This window comes from Kogia breviceps, chromosome 4 (genome assembly GCF_026419965.1).
Source record: "Kogia breviceps isolate mKogBre1 chromosome 4, mKogBre1 haplotype 1, whole genome shotgun sequence".
Classification (NCBI taxonomy): Eukaryota; Metazoa; Chordata; class Mammalia; order Artiodactyla; family Physeteridae; genus Kogia; species Kogia breviceps.
In genome coordinates, this window is record NC_081313.1 from 25,458,383 (window position 1) to 25,483,673 (window position 25,291).

The window sequence follows — 25,291 nt, forward strand, 5'->3', positions numbered from 1 at the left end:
TGAAAGATCGAGTGAATAATCCAGAGATTTCAAACGGTACAGATGTTTATAGAGCACAGCCCAAATATCTGGTAAAGTGAATTTTTTGCTTCTCAGCTAAAAGTCTGGAGTCACAATCTCAGAAAGATAGAAAAATCAGGATCTATTCCACATAGAATATACGTTTCAAATTTTACTATTTAAAGAGCAAAATAATAGGGAATACGCACATTTACCCAAGTGAAGTTTTCCATTAAATAGAAGAGAAATCAAAATACTTTGTAATAAAGACTATCCAGCTAAAAACTGAATATGAGATCAGTAAAACAACAAGAGTGAATTGACTGTGTTTTATTTCAGTGGGCACACTTTATTCATAATCGTCTCCAGCAAAACTAGGCTAGGTCTCAACCGGCAACAGTCACAAGTTATTAAGCAAGTAAATACACCACCACTTTCGTGCTCTCCTTTATTTCTTTATGTCTTCAGTCTCATCTGGCTCTTTCTCTTGATGCTCTCTTTCCCACCTCATTTCTTTTAACTCTTGTCTGTATTTCCGTTCAATGAACCGCTTCTGATGGGCCATCTGGGGAAAGTTATCTGACACGAGGAGATATATTTTCCACTTAATAAAGGAGAGCCACCAGTGCACAGAATGATGCAAACTAAACATACACACATACGAACAAACATGTATCCATGGAAATCTATATAGTTGTATTTCGTAAGGCAAGGGAAAAAAAAATTGCTTGCTTTCTTCTCTTATTCTTTTATCATTCGGTAACACAGTGGAAGTCTGGATCAGCACTCGATTCTGGATTTCAATATATGATGTGAACTCGAGCATAAAAGGCACCGAAATACACAGGTATGTTAAAACATAGACATGTGGCTTCAGAATGTTTCCAGTTAGGTGTTTTAACACAGTTCTCCTAGCAGCAAGTGATGTTCAGGGAGAGATTAAAGGCTATAGCAAAAGGGAGTTGTATATTTTTACAAAGCTTAAACCAAAAACTTCAAACAAATAATGATATCATCACACCATTATTTACCAACAATTAAAGTTTCTGAAAAGAGTAAAAAGATCAGATGGACAAAAAGGAGGCCACATCCTAAGTCATTATTTCTGATAATTCAATTTGTGAAGTTTATCATGAGAAGCTAAAAGCTATATGGGCAACAGCAACTCAAGTAGAGCACTTTCATTTGGTGAAAGGAAACATGTCACTCAATAGCACCGTTTAACCTACATTTAGTTTGATATCTGACCCCACTCAAGAGTGTTGACACAGTGGAAATCTTGAATAAGATGTAAACATTTTACAATTCAGTTGTTATTTGTGGTATATAATGAGTGCAGCAATGGAGTGAGAAATCAAATATGGAACAAGAAAAAGTCATTTTACACACTTAGTCAACAAACACTTACACACTTCAGCAACAAATATCACAAAGGGATGCATGCACGAATGAGAGCAACACAAGTTATCTGGCAACAGAGGAGAAGGACACCATTCTCCCTATCCGGGTACGGGTCTGTTAAACACAAGAGGTACTACTTCATATTTAAAAATAGGAAGAATCAGCACGGCATGTTTGGAGGAAAGTTTGATTTTGTTAAGGCTGAAGCATAATAAACGTGGACATAAATATATGGTATATTCCTAACCCCCCTTCCTTTCAGCACAGTGTCCCATTTTTCACCCCCGGTGGGAGAATGAACAGGGAGGGTGGTAGGAAAAGGATCTGAAAGGCAGGTGGTGAATCACCTAAGACCTAAGAGTCAGTGATTGACTTTAAACAAAAGAGGAGCATAATGGCATATTTTAGAAATAAAACTGCAATAAAATCCTATTCTCGAAACGATATTAATTTGATTCCTTATGTATTGTATAAAACACAGGTTTCAAGTATTAAGAGTACTTAATTCCACCACTCAGATCTAGCCACTCAGATAAGCTTTTAGAATATATCCTTATAATAAGCCCTTTTCCTATGAAGTAAAGTTATACTCCACACACACACACAATGTAAATGTGCACACATACTACACAGACACATGAACACTTAAAATCATTCCCCCCAGCCATCCTTACATTGGGAGAGTATAGTTATAGGCACATTTTGATGGGTACACTTGGGTTGGTAAACTACTGCCCACAGGCCAAATACAGCCCTCTACTTGTTTTGGTAAATAAGATTTTATTGGAACACAGACACCCGAGCCTATGGGCTACAGTGGCAGAGGTGCATAATTGTGACAGAGTACTTACTATCTGGTCCTTTATAGAAAATGTTTGTCAATCTCTGGGATAATTTATTTAAATATTTCCCTGCTTTCAAACATGCAGTTTGATTGGTTGATTTTTTTGGCTATTATAAACCAAGCTGTCACATTTATCATGGTAGGTGAACTTTAGCACATAGCTCAATTATTTTCTTAGGTTTGACTCCTAGAAATGAAATCTCTAGATCAAAGGGTATTAACCTCTTTTAAGGACCTGATACAGACAGTCAAACTGTTTTCCAGCAGTTCAAACAATTCCCTTCCACCAGTATGTATGTGGAGGCCAGTCTCAGAATCAGCCATCTCTCCAGTATGTTTTATGGTTGAAAGCAAACAAACCAAAAACTCAAAAGATCATCTTTAACAACCCTATAGCTGGAATATGGAGTCTCATTTTTATTTCAATATGTGATTATACACATATAAGAAGATCCACAACAGAGTCAGCAAAACTCTCAGTGAAGATTCCACGGACCTGGGACCTTGGTAACACCAGCTTATGCCCCCAGGACTCCTCCCCCTGTCCCCACCCACAAGCTATTATCTGCCAATTACCACTTGGCTCCCGGCCCTCCTGCCTTTCCTGGAATCTCTCCCAGGCTGAGCATCCGGGGCCTCTTTACCGTTAGCTTCCCGCACTTTGCTCTCGCCCACACTGAGCGGGCATTTGAAGCACGAGGGAACTGCACTGTCAGGTTTTACCGACAGGTTCTGCTGAGCGGCACGATATACCTCAGAAGGAAACTTCCTTGCACTTAAGCCTTCAATTTTACAAAAGACTCTGCAGTTCCCTATAGGGTCAATTATATATAATTGAAGTTTCTTCAACCCAGCCATCCCACTCTTGGGAATCCAACCCTTAGAACTAAAAGCAGCAATACAGAGACTTTTATTATCAACAATGATACAAAGACAGAAACAGTGTCCACCAAAAATTTGTAAAGCTGAATAAGATACAGCATGAAATATTATGCAGCCATTAAGAAAGAATGAATTGGAGCCACTATGACCTGCAGGGCTGCCCGTGATGTATTATTTAGCAAGAAAAGAAAGATGCAGAGAAGTACATAAATATCCTGTCTTAAGAAAACAATGGCCAAAAACTAAAAAGAAAAAAACCATCACAGGTTTAAGATTTCAGAAGTATAGAGAAATAGGTAGAATGAAATATACTAAGTCACTCACATGGGTTACCTGTGCTGAGAGTGGAACTCTATACAAAACAGGAAAATGAAAATCAACAAGCATTTGGGAATACTTTTTAAAAAAAATTATAAGCCCATTTTATACACATCTTACATTCTACTACACTCTGTCTAGAGAATAATTATGAAGAAAAGATCACATTTTACCAGTACTTACCATTTTTCTACTTCCCCATTTTCTTTCCATAAAATACTCATTACATTATGAACATATAATTATAGAAAAAGAGATAGGCTTACATTTTTCAAGTGCATCCATTGCTGCTCCCATTTCTGCTTGCTGAATACTATTAAATAAAATAAAGACAAGGTACATTTTAAAGGTTTCTTTTTCAAAAACACAAAGCATGGCTCCAAATTATTCAGGCTGATTTTCATGTTTGGTTCATAAAATTTTATCTGATTACTTCTACTGTCACATACTGAATTGCACAGATAGGAATACACACAAGGGCATGCAGAAATGTCATTTATTTGCACAAAGGCTGTTAAGTTATTCACTCCACACCTTCAACACTGCAAGAAAATGCCTTCCATCTGTATTAGGTCTGGAGCATTTCTTACTTAAATTTGAACATCTTCAGTGTGAAGTTTAAGAAGCAAAGAGTAAAAAAATACACGTGTAGACAGACTTCAAATCATTTCTCAGTTTAAGATATAAATTGGAAGGTTCAAAGAAAGGCGATAACATACAAAATTCTTTTTACCTGAAGATGTGAGCATTTTCTACAAAGCTCAAGTGAGTAGTAACAAGAGATCAAGTGTCTAATGGCTGTGTCATGCATGACATGTTTTATGAAATGCTTGCAGCAGTGTAAACTGGACAGACCTTACCTGTGCACCAGGTAATGTGCTTTCCTCAAGGTAGCCAAAGCCCTTTACGCGATGGCATTCCCACTGCTGAAGGCCGATTCTCAAGTTTGGGGCTGAGCTTGGTGGGGACATTAAGCCTTGGGATTCACTTTGCTATTACCCTCGAATACTCTATACTCTGAGTTTAAAAAGACAGGCTGCAGAGTTTGGAAATACTGGCAGGCACCTGCCAGACACACAGGATGTTCATGTGAAGAAATTTAAAGTATCTTTAAAGTATCTTCTTCTCATACCTTGGGCCTTTCCCACAGCCGATTCTTTCTCCCTTGAAGTAGACAGCCACGGTATAGGTCCTCGCATGGGATGGCCCCACTGTCTGCAGAGTCCTGGAAGGAAAAGGAAAAACACTAATCATGTAAAGTGTTACTTAATTGTTATTGCTAATATATAACTCCAAGAAAAACCATGTGACTTATTGTTTAGAGAGAGGAAGGTAAAATTAACAGGAAAATTAAAGGAGTAAGGTTTTGATTTGCTAACGTGACAAATATGGAGAGCTTTGAAGTAGGAAATTTTTAAAATTCTACAGTGGATTTTTACATATACATATTCCCCCCAAAGCATTATAAACAGTATCTGAAGGTGAACAACGAAGGGTAAAATATTTTTTAACAATTTCCAAGTATCATAAAATTAACAAACTTCTGTCAGTGAGAAGTTAGCCTGTTCACTGTTTTTCAGTGCTAATCACAGCGAAAAATCATAAATATTTGGGTAAGACACCTCAAGCCAGAGCTGAATGGCTTCACATCCTTTATGGATTCTTTCTAATGTCTGGTATCTTATCTACAAGATCAGAAAAATATATTTAATTTCTGAAACATCAGAGATCATTTCAAAGGTACGCTATGATGTGGAGGACACAAGACAATTGCCAAAAAACAAAGCTCCAGGTACTCTGGATTTTAATGCCAAGGTGCAGATTTCAAATGTGGTAAAACCGATAACTTCACGGAAAAGGGAAACTAAATGCAGCCAACAAAGATAATGGAATGAGGGCTTCCCTGGTGGCGCAGTGGTTGAGAATCCGCCTGCTGATGCAGGAGACACGGGTTCGTGCCCCCGTCCGGGAAGGTCCCACATGCCGCGAAGCAACTAAGTCCGTGAGCCATGGCTGCTAGGCCTGCGCGTCCGGAGCCTGTGCTCCGCAACGGGAGAGGCCACAACAGTGAGAGGCCCACAAAAAAAAAAAAAAAAGAAAAAAAGATAATGGAATGAACACAGTAATCTTGAAAAAACTATGTAAAACCACCCCATCATCTTGATAAAAAAGAACAAGCTCATGGCATACTTTCATTTGGGGGATATACGAGAAGGGAGCAGTCATTTCCTTTGTGTGTGTATACTCACTAGGATGAAAGTACACGGATGGCTTCTTAAAAGTAGTGCTTATTATAGTAATCATGCTGGCGCTATGAGAAGTTTATCACCCGCATGTTATTTATTGAGCTTTAATTATCACTTTGATGAGGAAATACTTTTGAGCCTTTCATGTAATACAGTTTGGATGTTCATTATGCTTATTAGACACATGTTAAAGTGCTATTTCTAAACATTTGGTTTTTTTCCCCAATAAATAAAGGAATCACTGTTTAGCAGTGACAGCTTCTTGGGACAATACAGCAGCCTGCTGTGGGGTGACTCAACCTTCTCTTGGCCTCAGTTTTTCTTTTAGTGAAAAAGCCTATAACGTGTTGTGACTATTAAATAAAAACATAAAACAGGATTTAAATTCCTGGCTGCCACTCTGGTGTTTTCCCTTGAGTACTGTGAAGTTTGAGAAAGTCCACAGGAAGGGTCTTCTATTCCATATGAAACATTCACACAACTGTGTGTACTTGCACCCATGTGTGTACAGAGACGGGGGTAAACCAGTACTAAAACTAGATACTTAAACATCCTTAAAAACACATATCCAGACCATACCTCGGGAGGCAACCCACTTATTTTGATAATCCCTCCCTTTTATAATTCCTCTTTGAAACCGCCTTCTAAGACCACCTTCTGAGACCACCCTCTGAAACCACCTTCTGAGTGTTTCATGATAATTACTCTACTTCAGAGTCAAACCTCCTGTTTTCATCAAAACTGGTGTTACGTGGGTAGTGACCTGCGTTTCCTTTGAATGACTTTTGGCTACTACTCAAAGGATAAAGATGTGTCACTAACGATATTCAAATGTACACGGCAGCTTTTAGTACACATTCTGAAAAGAAAAGTTCCAAATATCTGAATAACATGGCAGCGGTGAAGAACTGCCCTGCTTCTTACAGTGACTGCCTATCAGGCAACCGGGACGGAGGCCAGCAGGGCTTCAAAGAGAGTGGAGAGAGACACCCAAGTACTGTTACAAACAAACAAGCACACACCATCTCATCTAGATGTGTAGGCAGCAGGGGTTATAAGAAATAAGAAGACAACTGTTAAGAATGTACATGAAACAATTTAACCTAAAATTTTCTGACCTTGATCAGAAAAATTATCTGAGCATGTCTTTCTCCCAGGGGGCAGGCAGTTCCCCAAGCATTTTAGAGATGGGAGAAAGCACAGATAATCGAATGTGACCCACTTATTTAGAGCTCAAAGACTGAGAGGCCCAAAGAGTTCGAGTGTTAGGCCCAGTCAGAGTCAAGACGTCTCCATGCAGGACTCTTGTGGCCATTACCCCACAGTGATTAGTTTTTCCTCCAGGCACGTGGAGCATTACTCTAAGCTTCCTGGATCCAACAGCCTCTGGGCAGCAGGTACTCACTTGTACAGAGGAATGTCTGGCTCTTTTCCTTCTGTCCTAAGTGTCAAGCAACACTGCTGAAGCTGGGATTTGGGGTCATTCCAATCCTGATTCAAAATGAACTCCTGCAACAAGTCCCCAAAAAGTATTTAGTAAGGGGTTCTAGAATCACCAAGCATAGAGCATACAACCAATTTAAATTTTATAGGCGCTTACTTTTAATCGTGGAAAGAAACAAACATTCATGAAAGTATGAACATATTCCAAATCCTTATCAATGTACAGAGCTGCAATAAATGCTGAAAAAGAGAATACGTAAACATAAGCCACAATGCACTGCCATTTACAAGAAAGAGTACGAGTCCTAGACTTTTAAGAAACGTTAACTTCCAAGCCCTCTTTATTTTTTTAGCAATACCGTTTCATCTTTCTTCAGACAAGAACTACTCTTTATCATTAATATTAGAAGCAGCAATAGAGATGTGTGATTAAGATGCAAAACCACAAAGACCAAATTACGTTTGACTAAGGGATAAATGAATAATCAGTTAAAACGATACACAAAATGCTGCTGTATGGCAGGGAGAGAATGACATCAGGGAACACAACCATGTTAACATCAAATAAATCAAAATAAAACTTGAAGATCAGATACGGTGCCAGAATGAGCACATCCTCGGGGCCTGCTATTCTCAACACCAATCTTGAGGAGGTCACCCATTTACAAGGGTTTGTGTTACCTTTCATGAACAGATATGGGACAATTTATAGATTCAATCTGCCGAAACAGAGAAAAAATTAATACTGGGCTTAATGACAATAAAACAATGTAACCAAATTTGCATTAAAAAACGGTGACCCCAAAGACAGCTTCATTAAAAGGTATCTTCACCGCACAAATGGCGAGTTTTTAAAAGAAGGAATAAAAATAGCTTTTGTTGGGCTTCCCTGGTGGCGCAGTGGTTGAGAATCCGCCTGCCGATGCAGGGGACACGGGTTCGTGCCCCGGTCTGGGAAGATCCCACATGCCACGGAGCGGCTGGGCTTGTGAGCCATGGCCGCTGAGCCAGCGCATCCGGAGCCTGCGCTCCCCAACGGGAGAGGCCACAACAGTGAGAAGCCCACGTATGGCAAAAAAAAAAAAAAAAAATAGCTTTTGTTGAGCTAAAAAAAGCCAGTGAGACTGATGATCACTCAACTTACATTTTTTCTAATTCTAATATTAAGTTATTTTTCTTTAAGTGAAAAAGAAGTTATTTTAAGCTCCTTAGTCAGATTGCCTTTGCACTTTGTAAATCAGCTGATCTTGCACGGTAGACTTTAATACCTGTATATAATTCCAATTGCCAAAAATACCAAAACATTAAAAAAAAAAAAAAAAGGTTCCAAGGCCCAGTGAATGGCCCATTTATTTTACAGTAGTATCAGAAACAATAAAATTGTGTGTATAATCCTTTAGTTAGCTATAATAGGATTACTTATAATGCTACGAGACCATATCAGAAACTGCAGAAGATGACAACATTATCCATAGAGCTTTGAGTTCATTCACAACAATAGATAATAGTTTTAGTATTTAGTGAATAAATTACCTTCTTTCTTCTAGGCCCCTATCTAAAGGCTGCTGGGTGGCAAAAACAGCTATGATTCACTATTTCCAATCTTCACATTCTGTTACTGTTTCATACAAAGAGATGTGATGGCTGGGCATTAGGATGGAGGGGCATAGGGTGAGGAGAGGGGAGCACTAGTGAACACAGACTGAACATAAATTCATTATCCACAAGTCTTTTAAAAAAAAAAAATTTATTGGAGTATGGTTGCTTTACAATGTTGTGTTAGCCTCCACTGCTCATTATTCACAAGTCTTAATTCCAAATTTTTCTCCTTCAAACAAGCTTTGGAGAGAAGCATAAATAAAAATTAAAATAGAGAAGAGGTTTCTTTAATCAGAACATAATAATAATGAGAAGCAGCATAAGTTTGGTCCATTGATTTAAACTTGAATCTGCAGGTTAAGAGAAAAGCTTTATTCCCTAGGACTCACATTCCAAAAGGTCGGCCAAGGTCTTGGTCCTAAGAGCCACAGGCCTCTTGGTCTTGTCGTTGGTGATGGCATATTCCTGCATGCCCAATTCCTCTGCTACCTTGGCTTGAGTTCTGTTATTCACCAAAGAGCTTCGCAACAGCTGGCCAAAAGGAATTGAGGTACATTTAGAAACCATTTCACTTTTTTGGTCTCTCGCTTGCTCCTGTGTTGGGCCCACCCAGCCTAGACCACAGGGACACCTAGGCAAGCAATGGCTTAAGTTCTCAACCACCACCCCCAGGCAACAGTGACAAATTCCACATGCTTCTAGTTTCTCCTTAATAACTTACACTGCTCTTGGATTTTACCTAACTGACATTTAAATAGTTCATTTAGTTGTTTAGTAGCAGTGAGCAGTGTTGGGGGAGAGGCTATACTATACTAAGGGTCAAAGATTCCATTAAGTTTAATGTTACTAAACCAAGGAGCATTAAAACTTTAAAAAATCAACTTATTGAAGTATAATTTGCATACAATAAAATTCACCCATTTTAAGTATAGTTAAATGAGTTTTGACAAGCTTCTACATTTCTGTTACCCCAAACAAGTTCCCTGGCCCCTTGGCGATCAATCAATCCAATCCATCTAACACCAGGCAAGCGTGACCTACTTTCTGTCACTGTACGTTAGTTTTAAAGGAGCATTTTTTAAAAATGCTTCACATTTTATGGCACTGATGCTAATTTTGATATCATAGGATTTGGGGAAGTGACGCTTTAGTATTATTTAAAATATTGAAATTATTTATTTACATTTTACTTTCGTTCTTTAAAGATTTATATTGTATATATATCAGATTTATATATATATAAAGATTATATATACTATATATCCTGACTCATAGTTTTTCAAGCTGAGACCCTTTATTTTTAATCAAATTAAAATATAATTTCCGTATTGCAACTTCAGGAATTCCAAACACAAATTTCTACTAGGAATTTCAGTCAGCTAGCAGTCCTCTAAGGACTATCCAAGTAGTAACATTAAACAGTGCATGAAAATTGTACAACCAGTCTATTGTAGAGGTGCCCATAAAACAAGCACGGCTTAGGAATTTAACAGTCACTGATCACTCACTAAAGGAAGGTGGGGAGGGAGGCTGGAGAAAGTGGGTAGATACAAAGATGAGAACTCACCAAACAAAAGCTGAAAGTAATTATCCCCACTCTCTAAGATTTGGGGGAATAATGTACCTAAAACTAGAACTTTTTCTTACAACAGATAAAACAAACCCTTGGTCTAGTACAATTCCTTCCTGCTAAGGAATAACCCTGACACCAGGGCCAAGGAACAGGAAGCAGCTGCAAGTTATGCTGGTATTATATCCCCTGCCGTTCCACATCGCACTTTGTTTATTAGATGAAGTTTTATGCTCTGTGGCTCCACAGTGTCAACTGAGCTTATGAAAATCAAGATTTATCCTCAATGCCTGAGACTGCATCCTTGACAATAGATAAATAAGAAACAATATGCTCTTAATTTGTCTGCCAATGATTCATGAAGCAGAAATACAACTTGATCTTCACATGCCATGCTTGCTGTTGAGTTAGACTATTATTCTTTGCTGGTCTCTGCTCCTTTCCTCCTCCGATTGCCCCCTAAACTCAATCTTTTCTTCAATACAGTGTTTTCATTAAAATTAATATCCACAGAGAAGCTCAAAATTAAAAAGGCCTAGCATATAACGTTAAAAAGAAGACAAAACCAGAGAATTCCCTGGTGGTCCAGCAGTTAAGACTCGGCACTTTTCACTGCTGCGGCCCAGGTTCAATCCCTGGTCGGGGAACTAAGATGCTGCAAGCCACGCGGCGCAGCCAAAATAAACAAAACAAAACAAAAACGCAACCATTAGGGAGCCCACCGGTCTAATATCTTGTAATTACAGAATGACTGAGCTGGAAGCTGGAAGGGAGACATCTTTTTCAGTCTGGATTTATAATGGGGGAGGGGGAGGTTCACAAAGTACAGGCCATGGGGGAACAGGAGGGCTATTTTGAGAATACTGCTATGCTGCGTGAAGTAGCTTCTCTCTCAGTATATGCTTTTGGTGAGAGGAGAAAAAAACTCTAACTTGGGCTGCATGTATGGAGATTTCATGCCTTAGAATCACGGCATGCCTGATGTACATATGAGCTCACACAAACCAAAATACGTCACTGGTTATGGGGCCCCAGCTGCCGCCTTCCAGCCTCAGGGCTCCTCATTCGGGGCTGAGCAGTAATGCTATCTGACAGGGAAGGAGGAAAGCAGTGAGGATGTAAACAGAAACGCTACCAATTTTATTTAAGATATGCCCCGATGGGTCTTAAAGCACCAGCAGAATGGCCAGCAGAAAGTGAGATCTTTCAGTTCTTGCCAGAACTTGGAGCCTGAACCAAGTCAGTGGGGGAGAAGGAAGATGTAAATCATCCATATTTTTAGAGTCAGTTTAAATTTAGAAGATGAGTTGAAAAGAGGTAAGACCTTGCTCTTAAACAACAAAGTCTGAATGGCAGTTCTTTAAATGACAACCTCCATCCTTGGCCTTTGCTGAACCCTGTTTCAGAATAAATCATGCTGTTTGCCAACGAGTGAGATCAAGAGGGGATCACAAGGCAAAAAACCACCTAAAGTTATAGCAGTTCAGTGCAACAGCTGTGGAGGCTGATGCTGTATCAGACCCTGGGCTGTTGGCTGAAGATACTGAGACGGTCAACATCCCGTGGCTGCCCTCTGAGAGTCACTAATCTCTGAAGAAAGCCATACACAAAGTGGCCAATGCACTGCACTGTGACAGCTGCAGTGACAGCAGAGACCACAGCACATGCAGGTACTCTTCTCCAACCCAGCTTTTCAAAAAGGCCTCCTGGAGGACCTGACCCCTGAGTAAAAACATTTCAGAGGCTTGTTGACCTACCTGGCTGTTATAACAGAATCACTAGTTAGTTCTGTCATACTGGTGCTCAGGCCTCTTCCAAGAACCAAGGGATTAGAATTTCTGGACAAGTACATTTAAAAAAATTTTATGTAGGTGGATTCTAATGAATGTAGAGTCAGAACTGAAAAGAATGAATCTGCCAGTGGGAGAAGAATGGGTCCAACGGTCTGAATGTTTGTGTCACTGCAAAATTCATATGTTGAAATCCTAACCCCTAAAGGTGATGGCATTAGGAGGTGGGGGCCCCTGGAAGGTGATTAGGTCATGAGGGTGGAGCCCTAATGAATGGGAGTAGTGCCCTTATAAAAGAGAACTCTACCAGCACAGACACCAGAGACAAGCAGGAAACACTAAGGCTGCTACTGCCGCCACCAAGAAGCCTGTCTGCAAGCACAGGTCACTATCCACACCTCCCCTCCTGGGAGCCTGTGCAGCCCACACTGCCAGGGTCCCGTGATCCAGGGACAGCTTCCACAGGAGAACACACGGCGCGCCTAAGGCTGGTGCAACATCACACTGGACTCTGCCGCTGCAGGCTCGACCTGCATTCCGTGCCCCTCCCTCCCCCCGGACTGAGTGAGCCAGAGCCCCCAAGTTAGTGGCTCCTTTAACCCCATCCTGTCTGAGCGAAGAACAGACGCCCTCAGGTGACCTACACGCAGAGGCAGGTCCAAATCCAAAGCTGAACCCCAGGGGCTGTGTGAACAAAGAAGAGAAAGGGAAATCTCTCCCCGCAGCCTCAGGAGCAGCGGATTAAATCTCCACAATCAACTTGATGTACCGGCATCTGAGGAATATCTGAATAGACAATGAATCCTCCCAAAATTGAGGCGGTGGACTTTGGGAGCAACTGTAGGCTTGGGGTTGGCTTTCTGCATCTAATTTGTGTCTGGTTTCATGTTTATTTTAATTTAGTGTTTAGAGCTTACTGTCATTGGTAGATTTGTTTATTGATTTGGTTGCTTTCTTCCTTTTTTTAAAAAATATATATATATATATTTTTTTTCCTTTTCTTCTTTCTGTGAGTGTATATGTGTATGCTTCTTTGTGTGATTTTGTCTGTATAGCTTTGCTTTTACTATTTGTCCTAGGGTTCCCTATGTCCATTTTTGGCTTTCCTTTGTTTCTTTGTTATTTAGTATAGTTTTTAGTGCTTGTTATCAATGGTGGATTTGTTTTTTGGTTTGGTTGCTCTCTTCTTTCTTTCTTTTTTAAATTAATTTTTTATTTTTAATAATTCTTTTAGTAACTTTATTTATTTACTTATTTATTCTTTCTCTCTTTTCTTCTGAGCCGAGTGGCTGACAGGGTGTTGGTGCTCCAACTGGGTGTCAGGCCTGAGTCTCTGAGGTGGGAGAGCCGAGTTCAGGACATTGGCCCACGAGAGACCTCCAGGCCCCACATAATATCAAACAGCGAAAGCTCTCCCAGAGATCTCCATCTCAACCCTAAGACCCAGCTCCACTCAACAACCGGCAAGCTACAGTGCTGGACACCTTATGCCAAACAACTAGCAAGACAGGAACACAGCAGAGAGGCTGCCTAAAGCCATAATAAGTTCACAGATATCCCAAAACACACCACCGGACATGGTCCTGCCCACCAGAAAGACAAGATCCAGGCTCATCCACCAGAACACAGGCACCAGTCCCCTCCACCAGGAAGCCTACACAGCCCACCGAACCAAACTTACCCACTGGGGGCAGACACCAGAAACAACAGGAACTACGAACCTGCAGCCTGTGAAAAGGAGACTATAGACACAGTAAGTTAAGTAAAATGAGAAGACAGAGAAATACACAGCAGATGAAGGAGTAAGGTAAAAACCCACTAGACCAAACAAATGAAGAGGAATAGGCAACCGACCTGAAAAAGAATTCAGAGTAATGATAATAAAGATGGTCCAAAATCTTGGAAATAGAATGGAGAAAATACAACATTTAACAAGGACCTAGAAGAACTAAAGAGCAAAAAAAACGATGATGAACAACAAAATAAATGAAATTAAAAATTCTCTAGATGGAATCAATAGCAGAATAACTGAGGCAGAAGAACGGATAAGCGACATGGAAGATAAAAGAGTGGAAATAACTACTGCAGAGCAGAATAAAGAAAAAAGAATGAAAAGCATTGAGGACAGTCTCAGAAACCTCTGGGACATTAAACACACCAACATTTGAATTACAGGGGTCCCAGAAGAAGAAGAGAAAAAAAAAAGGGACTGAGAAAATATTTGGAGACTATAGTTGAAAACTTCCTTAATATGGGAAAGGAAATAGTCAATCAAGTCCAGGAAGCACAGTGAGTCCCATACACGATGAACCCAAGGAGGAACATGCCATAATAGTTTGCCATAATCAAACTATCAAAAATTAAATACAAAGAAAAAATATTAAAAGCACCAAGGGAAAACCAACAAATAACAAACTAGGGAATCCCCATAAGGTTAACAGCTATCTTTCAGCAGAAACTCTGCAAGCCAGAAGGGAGTGGCAAGACATATTTAAAGTGATGAAAGGGAAAAACCTACAACCAAGATTACTCTACCCAGCAAGGAACTCATTCAGATTCGATTGAGAAATTAAAACCTTTACAGACAAGCAAAAGCTAAGAGAAATCAGCACCACCAAACCAGCTTTACAACAAATGCTAAAGGAACTTCTCTAGGCAGGAAACACAACAGAAGGAAAAGACCTACAATAACAAACTTAAAACAATAAAGAAAATGATAATAGGAACATACATATCAATAACTACCTTAAATGTAAATGGATTAAATGCTCCCACCAAAAGACACAGACTGGCTGAATGGATACAAAATCAAGACCCATATATATGCTGTCTACAAGAGACCCACTTCAGATCTAGGGACACATACAGACGGAAAGTGAGGGGATAGAAAAAGATATTCCATGCAAATGGAAATCAGAAGAAAGCTGGAGTAGCAATTCTCATATCAGACAAAATAGACTTTAAAATACAGATAATTACAAGAGCCAAAGAGGGATAATGATGAAGGGATCAATCCAAGAAGAAGATATAACAATCATAAATATTTATGCACCCAACATAGGAGCACCTCAATACATAAGGCAAATGCTAACAATCATAAAAGGGGAAATTGACAGTAACACAGTGGTAGTAGGGGACTTTAATACCCCACTTTCACCAATGGACAGATCATCCAAAATGAAAATAAATAAGGAAACACAATCTTTAAATGATACATTAAACAAGATGGACTTAATTGATATTTATAGGACATTCCATCCAAAAACAACTGAATACACATTCTTCTCAAGTGCTCATGGAACATTCTCCAGGAGCGATCATATCTTGGGTCACAAATCAAGTCCTGGTAAGTAAAAAATCTGAAATCGTAACAAGTATCTTTTCTGACCGCAACGCTCAGAGACTAGATATCAATTACAGGAAAAAAATCTGTAAAAAACACAAGCACATGGAGGCTAAACAATACACTATTAAATAACAAAGAGATCACTGAAGAAACCAAAGAGAAAAGCAAAAAATACCTAGAAACAAATGACAATGAAAACACGACAACCCAAAACCTATGGGATGCAGCAAGAGCAGTTCTAAGAGGGAGGTTTATAGCAATATAATCCTACCTCAAGAAACAAGCAACATCTCAAATATCCAACCTATCCTTACACCTAAAGCAATTAGAGAAAGAAGAACAAAACCCCCGAAAGTTAGCAGAAAGAAAGAAATCATAAAGAGCAGATCAGAAATAAATGAAGAAGAAATGAAGGAAATGATAGCCAAGATCAATAAAACTAAAAGCTGGTTCTGTGAGAAGATAAACTAAATTGATAAATCATTAGCCAGACTCATCAAGAAAAAAAGGGAGAAGACTCAAATCAACAGAATTAGAAATGAAAACGGAGAAGTAACGACGGACACTGCAGAAATACAAAGGATCATGAGAGATTACTACAAGCAACTGTATGCCAATAAAATGGACAACCTGGAAGAAATGGACAAATTCTTAGAAATGCACAAGCTGCCGAGACTGAACCAGGAAGAAATAGAAAATATAAACAGACCAATCACAAGCACTGAAATTGAAACTGCGATTAAAAATCTCCCAACAAAGAAAAGTCCAGGACCAGATGGCTTCACAGGCAAACTCTATCAAACATTTAGAGAAGAGCTAACACCTATCCTTCTCAAACTCTTCCAAAATACAGCAGAGGGAGGAACTCTCCCAAACTCATTCTACGAGGCCATCACCCTGATACCAAAACCAGACAAAGATGTTACAAAGAAAGAAAACTACAGGCCAATATCACTGATGAATACAGATGCAAAAATCCTCAACAAAAGACTAGCAAACAGAACCTAACAGCATATTAAGGGATCATACACCATGATTAAGTGGGGTTTATCCCAGGAATGCAAGGATTCAACATACGCAAATCAATTAACGTGATATACCATATTAACAAACTGAAGGATAAAAACCATATGATCATCTCAATAGATGCAGAGAAAGCTTTTGACAAAATTCAACACCCATTTATGATAAAAACCTTAAGAAAGTAGGCATAGAGGGAACTTACCTCAACATAATAAAGGCCATATATGACAAACCCACAGCCAACATCGTCCTCAATGGTGAAAAACTGAAACCATCTCCACTAAGATCAGGAACAAACAAGGTTTCCCACCCTCACCCCTCTTATTCAACTTAGTTTTGGAAGTTTTAGCCACGGCAATCAGAGAAGAAAAAGAAATAAAAGGAATCCAAATTGGAAAAGAAGAATTAAAGCTGTCACTGTTTGCAGATGACATGATACTATACATAGAGAGTCCTAAAGATGCTACTAGAAAACTACTAGAGCTAAGCAATGAATTTGGTAAAGTAGCAGGATACAAAATTAATGCACAGAAATCTCTTGCATTCCTACACACTAATGATGAAAAGTCTGAAAGAGAAATTAAGGAAACACTCCCATTTACCACTACAACAACAACAAAAAAATACCTAGGAATAAACCTACCTAAGGAGACAAAAGACCTGTATGCAGAAAACTATAAGACAATGATGAAAGAAATTAAAGATGTTACAACAGATGGAGAGATATACTATGTTCTTGGATTGGAAGAATCAACACTGTGAAAATGACTATATGGCCTAAAGTGATCTACAGATTCAATGCAATCCCTATCAAACTACTAATGGCATTTTTCACAGAACTAGAACAAAAAAAATCTCACAATTTATATGGAAACACAAAAGACCCCGAATAGCCAAAGCAAACTTGAGAACGAAAAATGGAGCTGGAGGAATCAGGCTCCCTGAGTTCAGACTATACTACAAGGCTACAGTAATCAAGACAGTATGGTACTGGCTCAAAAACAGAAATATACATCAATGGGACAGGATAGAAAGCCCAGAGGTAAACTCACGCACATATGGTCACCTTATCTTTGATAAAGGAGGCAAGAATATACAATGGAGAAAAGACAGCCTCTTCAATAAGTGGTGCTGGGAAAACTGGACAGCTACATGTAAGAGAATGAAATTAGAACACTCCCTAACACCATACACAAAATAAACTCAAACTGGATTAAAGATCTAAATGTAAGGCCAGACACTAAGAAACTCTTAGAGGAAAACATAGGCAGAACGCTCTATGACATAAATCACAGCAAGATTCTTTTTGACCCATCTCCTAGAAAAATGGAAATAAAACCAAAAATAAACAACTGGGACCTAATGAAACTTAAAAGCTTTTGCACAGCAAAGGAAATCATAAACAAGATGAAAAGACAACCTCCAGAATGGGAGAAAATATTTGCAAACAAAGCAAGTAACAAAGGATTAATCTCCAAAATTTACCAGCAGCTCATGCAGCTCAGTATCAAAACCACAAATAACCCAATCCAAAAATGGGCAGAAGACCTAAATAGACATTTCTCCAAAGATGATATACAGATTGCCAACAAACACATGAAAGGATGCTCAATATCACTAATCATCAGAGAAATGCAAATCAAAACTACAGTGAGATATCACCTCACAGCAGTCAGAATGGCCATCATCAAAAAATCTACGAACAATAAATGCTGGAGAGGGTGTTGAGAAAAGGGAACCCTCCTGCACTGTTGGTGGGAATGTAAATTGATGCAGCCACTATGGAGAACAGTATGCAGGTTCCTTAAAAAACTAAAAATAGAACTACCATATGACCCAGCAATCCCACTACTGGGCATATACCCTGAGAAAACCATAATTCAAAAAAAGTCATGTACCACAATGTTCATTGCAGCACTATTTACAATAGCCAGGACACAGAAGCAACCTAAGTGTCCACAGACAGATGAATGGATAAAGAAGATGTGGCACACATATACAATGGAATATTACTCAGCCATAAAAAGAAACGAAATTGAGTTGTTTGCAGTGAGGTGGATGGACCCAGAGACTGTCATACAGAGTGAAGTAAGTCAGAAAGAAAAACAAATACCGTATGCTAACACACATATATGGAATCTAAAAAGAAAAGGTTCTGAAGAACCTAGGGGCTGGACAGGAGTAAAGACGCAGATGTAGAGAACGGACTTGAGGACATGGGGAAGGGTAAGCCAGGACAAAGTGAGAGAGTGGCATGGACATATATACACCACCAAATGTAAAATAGATAGCTAGTGGGAAGCAGCCGCAAGGCACAGGGAGATCTGCTTGGTGCTTTCTGACCACCTAGAGGGGTGGGAAAGGGAGGGTGGGAGGGAGAAGCTAGAGGGAAGAGATATGGAGATATATGTATATGCATATTTTATTCACTTTATTATACAGCAGAAACTAATACACTATTGTAAAGGAATTATGCTCCAATAAAGACGTTTAAAAAAAAAACAACTAAATCAGAAGCTATCAAGAGAAAGAGGAACTTTATTAAATAAGTAAATTTATTAAATGCTAAAAAAAAAAAAAAAGAAGCCCCATACTGATCTCTAGCTCCTTCCACCCTGTGAAGGTACAATGAGAAGTCTGCGAGCCAGAAGAGAGCCCTCAGCTGACCATGCTGGCACTCTGATCTCAGATTCTCAATCTCCAGAACTGTGAGCAATAAATTTCTGCTGTTCATAAGCCATCCTGTCTGTGCTATTTTGCTATAGCAGCCTGAATAGACTAAGACAGTAGGAAGGGGTTTTCCAGGATGATGAAGCAGCTCTATTAAAGCAAAGCGCCGGGACTTCCCTGGTGGTGCAGTGGTTAAGAATCCGCCTGCCAATGAAAGTGACACGGGTTCGAGCCCTGGTCCAGCAGGATGCCACATGCCGCGGAGCAACTGATCCCGCGCGCCACAAGTACTGAGCCTGTGCTCTGGAGCCTACAAGCCACAACTACTGGGCCCACGTGCCACAACTACTGAAGCCCACCCACCTAGAGCCCATGCTCCACAACGAGAGGCCACTGCGGTGAGAGGACGGTGCACCACAAGGAAGAGTAGCCCCCGCTCGCCGCAACTAGAGAGAGCCCGTGCGCAGCAACGAAGACCCAAAGCAGCCAAAAAAACAAAACAAAAAAAAGCAAGGGGCCATGACACAGTGAGGTGATTCCTGGGTGGAACTGGAGGAGAAATCTGAGCCTGGTGGGGAAGAGCTGATACAGGTGAGGCTGCCCAGCCTCTGGGCAGAGAGAGTCTTACAGGTGATGTGAAGAAGTCTGTACTTTCCTATAAGGGAAGAGGAGTCCCGAAAGGTGTCAAATGGGAACAGTGGCAAGGTAACTTTCTGGTTATAGAAAGATCATTTTGGTGGATGGATTTGAATGGGGTGAGACATGAGGTTGGAAAGCCTGCAGATGTCGATGCTATAAATTACTATTTTACAAAGAAGAAACTTTTCTTAGTAGAAATCTTGAAAATGAACATTAAGCACCCAACTGAGCATGAGATGGTTATTAGACTGTTTTGCAAACAATGCCTTGAGTTAGATGTACTGGTCAAAAGCAAAAGATTTGGCGCCGTGCTGCCTGGGCTCAAACTACGGCTCTACCACTTCCTGGCTAGGTGACCGTGTATAAGTTACTAAATCTCTCTGAGGCTCAGTTTCCACATCTATTACATGGAGCAAGTAGTACCTACTTCACAGGGATGTAATGAGAATTAAAGTGAATGAGTACACAATCTAAGTACAATGACTGGCACATAATAAACACACAGAAACGTTAGCCGCTGTTATTACTGGCATCATCATTATTAAGCAAGATATGCTTGCTCTTCGGTCATGGGAAAACGGTTATAGAAGGTTCTAGGAATTCCTCTGGATCTGTCTTCAATGAACATATTCTGGATACCTGTCCACGAATAGTCTTCAAAGCTCTCCATTTTACTAAATGCTAACCTGTCCTTAATAACTTTTTTAAACACCTCCCCACGCCCCACAAAAAAAGATAAAAATTTAACTTGAAATTAGCAGAAAAAGCGAGGAAAGCTGTAGTTAGGGCTCTCTGTGAAGCTGAGAAAAAGACTGCTGAGTTCCTGAAGCAATAGCAAGGACCGACAAAAATGTCACAAATTGCCAACTGTGATTTTGAGAATCCAGTATGTTTTCTATTATCTCAACACAGCAGTCTTTCCTAATTAGTGTAAACTTAAATTTTAATAAGAAAAAGGTTTATTGGTTTAAAATAAACAAAGAAACATATTGGCACTCTTCCTTCAACTTCTATTCACTCTTGATTCTAAAGAGAAAACCGCAGCTGTGGGACGTGAGCTACCGAAGAGGGCCATCTAGTGTAAAACAGTAGACTCTGATTTATTATTCTGAGGACTTTACTGTAAGAGCACGGGGTGAAAGTAGAACATATTATTAAAAATGACAGTGATGTGTCACACAGGTCTCTCATACCAACAGTGGCAGCGAGATGGCCTCCATTTCCCATGATAACTAAAGAACCAGTTCCTTTCTGGTAAATGCTTATAGGTTCTTAAGAATTTAATATTAATTCAAGAGGAATTTCTTGTCCATCCAAAAGCAGTTAACCTTAAGTGGTAATCAAACTGCTCATTTTAAACTAAATTTAAAATAATAGTACTCCCGATTTCCCACATAATGGTACACGGGGCATAGCAGGAACATAATATTCACTGAGTGAATGAATCAAAGGACCATATTTTGTTGGGCTTAGAAATTCTGCTGAAAAATTACATCTAAACATAGTCAAATAACCATATTCTCCCTAAATCCAATATTTGTGGCTCACATAAACTATTTCCAGGGTTCACAGTTGCAGAGATAAGATCCAATTCTATTCAAAGCAGAACATGTATACAAATTGTAGAGATGCAAAGTATGAAAGACTTATTTGCCTCAAGCATAATGAAGAACGTCTGCACTCACAAAATATCTTATAGTGAGTATTCTCTTCCTTTGCCCACTAAAATATTTGCTTTTTCAATGCCCAATTCTAGGGAGACTTCTCAAAGGTTCTTCCTTGGGCTAGGAGAGATCATCATGACTGGCTTCCAGATATGTTTTGTTCTCCACTCTGGTTTTATTACTGATTGGTTTCACAGGGTAAAAACCATGCCCAGCAAATAAAAAAGCTCAATAAAATTTTGTAAAATGAAACAAAGGTGAGAGGAATGGGGACCATTTCACTTTGTTCATAAATCGAGCCTTGTCTCGCTAAGTCCCTTTCAACTCCACACAGTCCAGCCAAACTAGGCTTTTGATCCTCTATGTGTGTTTCAGTAGTCCCAGTGTGTGCCATGTCCTTGCATAGAGATTTCTTCCCATTAACTCCCAGTGGCCAAATCCTACTCATCCTTAAAGGCTCACACATATCCATGAAGCCTTCTAGAAACTCCACCACTAAAAGAAATCTTACTTTTCCTAAACAGCACAGTTTCCCTATGTCTCTTTATAATATTTAACATGGTACTCCCTGTATTTAGTTACAATTACTCACTTATACTTTTCATAGTGTACGTGTATGCGTATACACACACACCCCACACCATATCTATATACATATGTATATAGATATAGAGAGAGAGAATTTGTAGTTATTTACTTATATTTTTAATTTCTCCTCATAGTTTTTAAACTTCTTATGGATAGACTAGGTGTCAACTAATACTTGCTCCCCCCATGAAGCCTGACTCAGTGTCTTGCACTGAGTGGGCAGTCACTAAATGGAGTGTGAAATGAGCTCTTATCCTATATTGTTTTGCACACAATTCACATAATAAAACAAAACCATATGATATGCTAAAGTCACCAAGAACTAAGTCGATTACATAAATATATATTTGGTTCTTCTAATCTTTGCTCTCTGTTATACAGCAATCTTATTGGAGGAAATGATTTAATACAAACTCACAGTTAAGTGTCCTTCATGATGATCTGGGAAATGAATGAATAAGTACTCCGTGGCTACCAGCTGCATTATGGAGTCACCGAGGAATTCCATCCTCTGATTGTGGCCTCTGGGAGAAAACATCAATGTAAAGAGATCAATAAGCATTTGTGGATTAAAAAAAAAAAAAAAACAGAGAATTTTTTTCAAAAGGCATGATGTTAAAAAGAAATGTGTTCATCTTGCTTAAAGCACAAAACTAAATATAATTCCCTAAGGCTCCTCGACTGAGAAGAGAGCTGAGTCAATACAGGTTCAGTTTCAAAGGAGTAAAGTAAGTACTATTTAAGGATTAAACAACTGCTAAAATAAAGACTAGTAAATAGTGCCTGGCCAAAAGCTGGGGAGTATCAATTGAAAAATAAAGCACAGCTGAATCCTTGAACAGTGAGGGGGTTAGGGGCAGCGACTCCCCCCCCCCATGCAGTCAAAAATCCAGTTTAACTTTACAGTTGGCCTTCTGTACCGCGGTTCCGCATCTGCAGATTCAGCCAATCAACCAGCCCGCCCCGTGTAGCACTGTAGCACGTACTTATTGAAAAAAATCCACATGTAAGTGGACCCGTGCAGTTGAAACCCGTGTGATTCAAGGGTCAACTGTACAGCAGAGAGAACAATGTTGCACAGACAGTCTTCACACACACAAAACAAAGCAAAAAGCCCCAAGAATTTTCTTTGCTAAATCTTTATCTTTTTATTGAAAAATACACTCCATTTATTCAAATCTGGACTCTAGGTTAAGGACTAAAAAATCTATGACAAGAATCCTTAATCTTTACAGTGCAAAGAGAACTGTGAATATCTGATTTGGGGGAAGGAAGCCAAAACTGAATAAAAAACACCATGCAAAGAAACAACGTTTTGGTTATTTTATTAAGTATTTCATTAGGTCATGTTCAAATCACTCATCCAGAGCAGGGATTGGAGGACCACATTCAGCCTATGGCCTGTTTTCGTAAAAAGGGACACAGCGATGTTCATTCATTTACATTTTTCCTGTGGCTGCTTTTGTTACTATGGCAGAGTTGAATCATCATGACAGATACCACATGGCCTATAAAGCCTAAAATATTTAATATCTGTCCCTTCGTAGAAAAAGTTTTTACTTCTTTCACACTTCTCTTATATTTTACAAAGAAATAAGATGCATGACAGTGAGACCAAAAATACTGGATTAGAGCATATCCTCTGGTCCACACTGGTGTCTGGTTGCTCATCCATCTAACGAAGCGACTTCCCCGGAAATATGTTTGAGACCCCAACCTTGGAAGGGCGTGCAGCAAACGTGTGGGACTGCCTGTCTAAATGCCCGTGTTAGAACTACACGAGTACTTCTAACGTACAGGGTCAGATGGTTAAATCCCACAGTTCTCAATGTGAATGCTCTTGCCAAAAGTCGAACATGGGTAAAAATTACTCCAATTGCGTCTTCAAATTCAGTAAGTTTCTGTAGAACTGGAGAAGTCTCAATAAGTTGTCGATCAGTATTTGGCTCTTGAAGCTACAAGAAGAAAGAAAGAAAGAAAAATCACATGCAGTTTTTAGTTACAAAAGTAATTATCCATTCTAAGATAGTGTTTTGTAAACTCCCTTCTCCCACGGGCAGAAATTTCTAAAATGCCAATAAAACACGAAAGCTTCTTTCTCATCCCTTAGAATGGCAAACAAACCTAATATTTAAAGAAGGCTCAAATAATATTTTCCAATCTTCTATCAGATTTCAAGGCCAAATACTGTACACAGATAGTTCAAAATCCCAAGTATTATACTAGCTCTCCAAGGAAGAGGCGAGCTGAAGAACCACTGGTAGAGAACACATATATATCTATCTGGTAACTCAATGGGTTCTCAAACTTTAGCGTTCATCAAACCCTTGTAGGACTTGTTAAAAGCAGAGAGCCAGGCCCTGCCCCCAGAGCTTCTGATTCAGTATGACTGGAATAAGGACCAAGGATTTGCCTTTCTGATAAGTTCCCAGGTAATGCAGATGCTGCTGGTCTGGGGACCAGCTTTTGAGAATCTCTGCATTGAGTAACTTGACCTCTGTGTGTCTTCTAGGGACCAACCCGTTTTGGCAAATGAACATCATTAAAAGTGGATTCAGCATACACTGGAGATTATTATACCACTAGTCAGGTGCTCCACATAACAATGAGCCTTGAACCACTAGGCAGAGAGCAAATATGAAGAGTTTAAATAAAATGAATATTTTCAGGAACTTTGGGCAACTTCATGCTCATAAAATATTTCTAAAGTACTCTGAATTAATGTCACTTATTACCGTAAAGCCTCTCATGAGAGAGTTCAGCCACTAGTGATGACTTTTATATATGCATAAGATACACAGACAAAAATATGTATATATGCGTATACATTTACATGTGTATGTATATATGATGTATATCTCCAAGGTAAAATGGTAATAAAAGCAAAGAATAGTAAGAATTCTTAAACCAACTGGGGAAAAAAGTGTCACCATATGTAGATCTTTAAAATTCCAAAATCTTGAATAAAAAGTCATTATACCGTACTAAAAGTTTAATTTACAATATGTTTTATGCATCAAAGTCAAAGCCCTCAACTTCTAAGATCCAAATGAGGTTACGATTTAGCAATGTTAATTTAGTATTTGTTCTACTTTGTAACAAGCCCAGACTTGCTTCCATATTATTTTCCCTCTAATAGCAGGCATGTAGATATACTGGAGACAACACATTATGCTTTGCCTACCACTGTTCTGGGGAAGAGAGAGGACCAAACCACAGCCACACAAGTAGTTCTTCCTGCCTCCTGAGGGAAGGCGGCTCCCAGTGC

At 39.3% G+C, this 25,291-nt stretch overlaps 1 protein-coding gene across 18 annotated transcripts in view; it reads right to left on the reverse strand.

Annotated features, from left to right (window-relative positions):
• Positions 1–314: 314 nt before the first annotated feature.
• The window catches only part of DROSHA (drosha ribonuclease III), a 126,368-nt gene continuing 101,391 nt past the window's right edge, over positions 315–25,291 (reverse strand). For all 18 annotated transcript variants that reach the window (XM_059060820.2, XM_067030837.1, XM_059060824.2 and 15 more), the window contains 8 exons: positions 23,821–23,978; positions 22,442–22,547; positions 9,123–9,264; positions 7,292–7,374; positions 7,097–7,200; positions 4,578–4,670; positions 3,712–3,758; positions 315–579 (listed from right to left, as the gene is read on the reverse strand). In XM_059060820.2, coding sequence (XP_058916803.1) covers positions 449–579; positions 3,712–3,758; positions 4,578–4,670; positions 7,097–7,200; positions 7,292–7,374; positions 9,123–9,264; positions 22,442–22,547; positions 23,821–23,978 — 864 coding nt within the window. In that variant the 3' untranslated portion in view covers positions 315–448. The remainder of the gene's footprint in view (positions 580–3,711; positions 3,759–4,577; positions 4,671–7,096; positions 7,201–7,291; positions 7,375–9,122; positions 9,265–22,441; positions 22,548–23,820; positions 23,979–25,291) is intronic.